This window comes from Bombina bombina, chromosome 1, assembly GCF_027579735.1.
Source record: "Bombina bombina isolate aBomBom1 chromosome 1, aBomBom1.pri, whole genome shotgun sequence".
NCBI lineage: Eukaryota > Metazoa > Chordata > Amphibia > Anura > Bombinatoridae > Bombina > Bombina bombina.
This window is the reverse complement of record NC_069499.1, coordinates 466,152,669-466,154,481: the sequence shown is the minus strand read 5'-3', so window position 1 is coordinate 466,154,481 and position 1,813 is coordinate 466,152,669. Positions and strand designations below refer to the sequence as shown.

The window sequence follows — 1,813 nt, the reverse complement described above, 5'->3', positions numbered from 1 at the left end:
AGGAAGGATAATATCCCACAAGTAAGGATGAATCCGTGGACTCGGTACATTGCAAAAGAAAGAAATTTATCAGGTAAGCATAAATTTAGTTTTTTTTCCAGTTCCTCTTTTTGTATGCTTTTTACTCCTTTTTATACACATCACTTCTTGGCTATACGTTAAACTAAGGTATGAGTGAGGTGGGAGGTGTATTTATAGGCATTTTGAGGTTTGGGAAACTTTGCCCCCTCCTGGTAGGAATGTATATCCCATATGTCACTAACTCGTGGACTCTTGCCACTATAAAATAAATGAATTTTCAGGTAAGTTCTTACATAAATTGTTTTTCCCTGCTTTGTCCTTTCCTACCTTTCTACTTCTCTTTGCTTAGCTATACTTAAGACTTGCATACCAAAAAGGTGGGAGGGATAAGAGTTTTGGGAATCCCAGGAGTAATGGACTCTCCCCACCATGAAAGCAATTAATGTATCAGGTAATCATAAATTGTTTTTTGTTCCACTGATTTTTAATTTTGCTGTATATTGTTTTTTAATCATTACTGTTATACCTCATTATTATAAGGATGATGATCTTGTTTGCAGCTTTGTATGGCTCATTTTTGGTTACCCTTTTAGGTTTTATAATAATAGATTAGAAATACATCATATCACTTTTAATTTTTGTGCATTTATATTTTTAGAATCCGTAAAAGAACCAGAGACCACAAGTGCTCAAGAAACAGAGAAGGTAGCAGATGAATCCTTAAGCATTCAAAAGCAATCGGAAGGACTACCTGATGAGACCGAAATAGAGAAAGCAACTGTCCAAGAAGACAAACCTCCAACTATAATTGCTGCTGATGAAAGTGAAGTCTCCCTTATGGATACTGAATGAAATAACTGCTCCCTTTATTTTATGGCAGCTTTATTCACACAATATATTATTCTAGTGAAATTTCTTTTAGAAATTACAAATTTTATAAAACTGCTAGAATGCGGTGCTATATCTATTGGATCTCCGTAACTGCTTTCCACCATTGAATGTACATTTCTTTTTTACTCCAAAATTTGGCCCAGAACTTCCATTTTAAAAATATATATTTAAAATAAGCTTGCAAATGTATTTATTTTACATGGTAGGGTTGTAAAAAAAAGAAAGAATTTTTCTATCCTTGTGAATGAGGGATTTTTCTTGCCAATATTAATATTGAATGTTTCTCCAACATAGGTGTGTCCGGTCCACGGCGTCATCCTTACTTGTGGGATATTCTCCTCCCCAACAGGAAATGGCAAAGAGCCCAGCAAAGCTGGTCACATGATCCCTCCTAGGCTCCGCCTACCCCAGTCATTCTCTTTGCCGTTGTACAGGCAACATCTCCACGGAGATGGCTTAGAGTTTTTTAGTGTTTAACTGTAGTTTTTCATTATTCAATCAAGAGTTTGTTATTTTCAAATAGTGCTGGTACGTACTATTTACTCAGAAACAGAAAAGAGATGAAGAATTCTGTTTGTATGAGGAAAATGATTTTAGCAACCGTAACTAAAATCCATGGCTGTTCCACACAGGACTGTTGAGAGCAATTAACTTCAGTTGGGGGAACAGTTTGCAGTCCCTTGCTGCTTGAGGTATGACACATTCTAACAAGACGATGTAATGCTGGAAGCTGTCATTTTCCCTATGGGATCCGGTAAGCCATGTTTATTACGATTGTAAATAAGGGCTTCACAAGGGCTTATTTAAACTGTAGACTTTTTCTGGGCTAAATCGATTGATTATTAACACATATTTAGCCTTGAGGAATCATTTTATCTGGGTATTTTGATATAATAATATC

At 35.7% G+C, this 1,813-nt stretch overlaps 1 protein-coding gene across 1 annotated transcript in view; it reads left to right on the top strand.

Moving 5' to 3' along the window:
- The window catches only part of LNPK (lunapark, ER junction formation factor), a 587,422-nt gene extending 586,176 nt beyond the window's left edge, over positions 1 to 1,246 (top strand). Inside the window, exon 12 of the mRNA XM_053698475.1 lies at positions 680 to 1,246. Coding sequence (XP_053554450.1) covers positions 680 to 873 — 194 coding nt within the window. The 3' untranslated portion in view covers positions 874 to 1,246. The remainder of the gene's footprint in view (positions 1 to 679) is intronic.
- Positions 1,247 to 1,813: the final 567 nt, after the last annotated feature.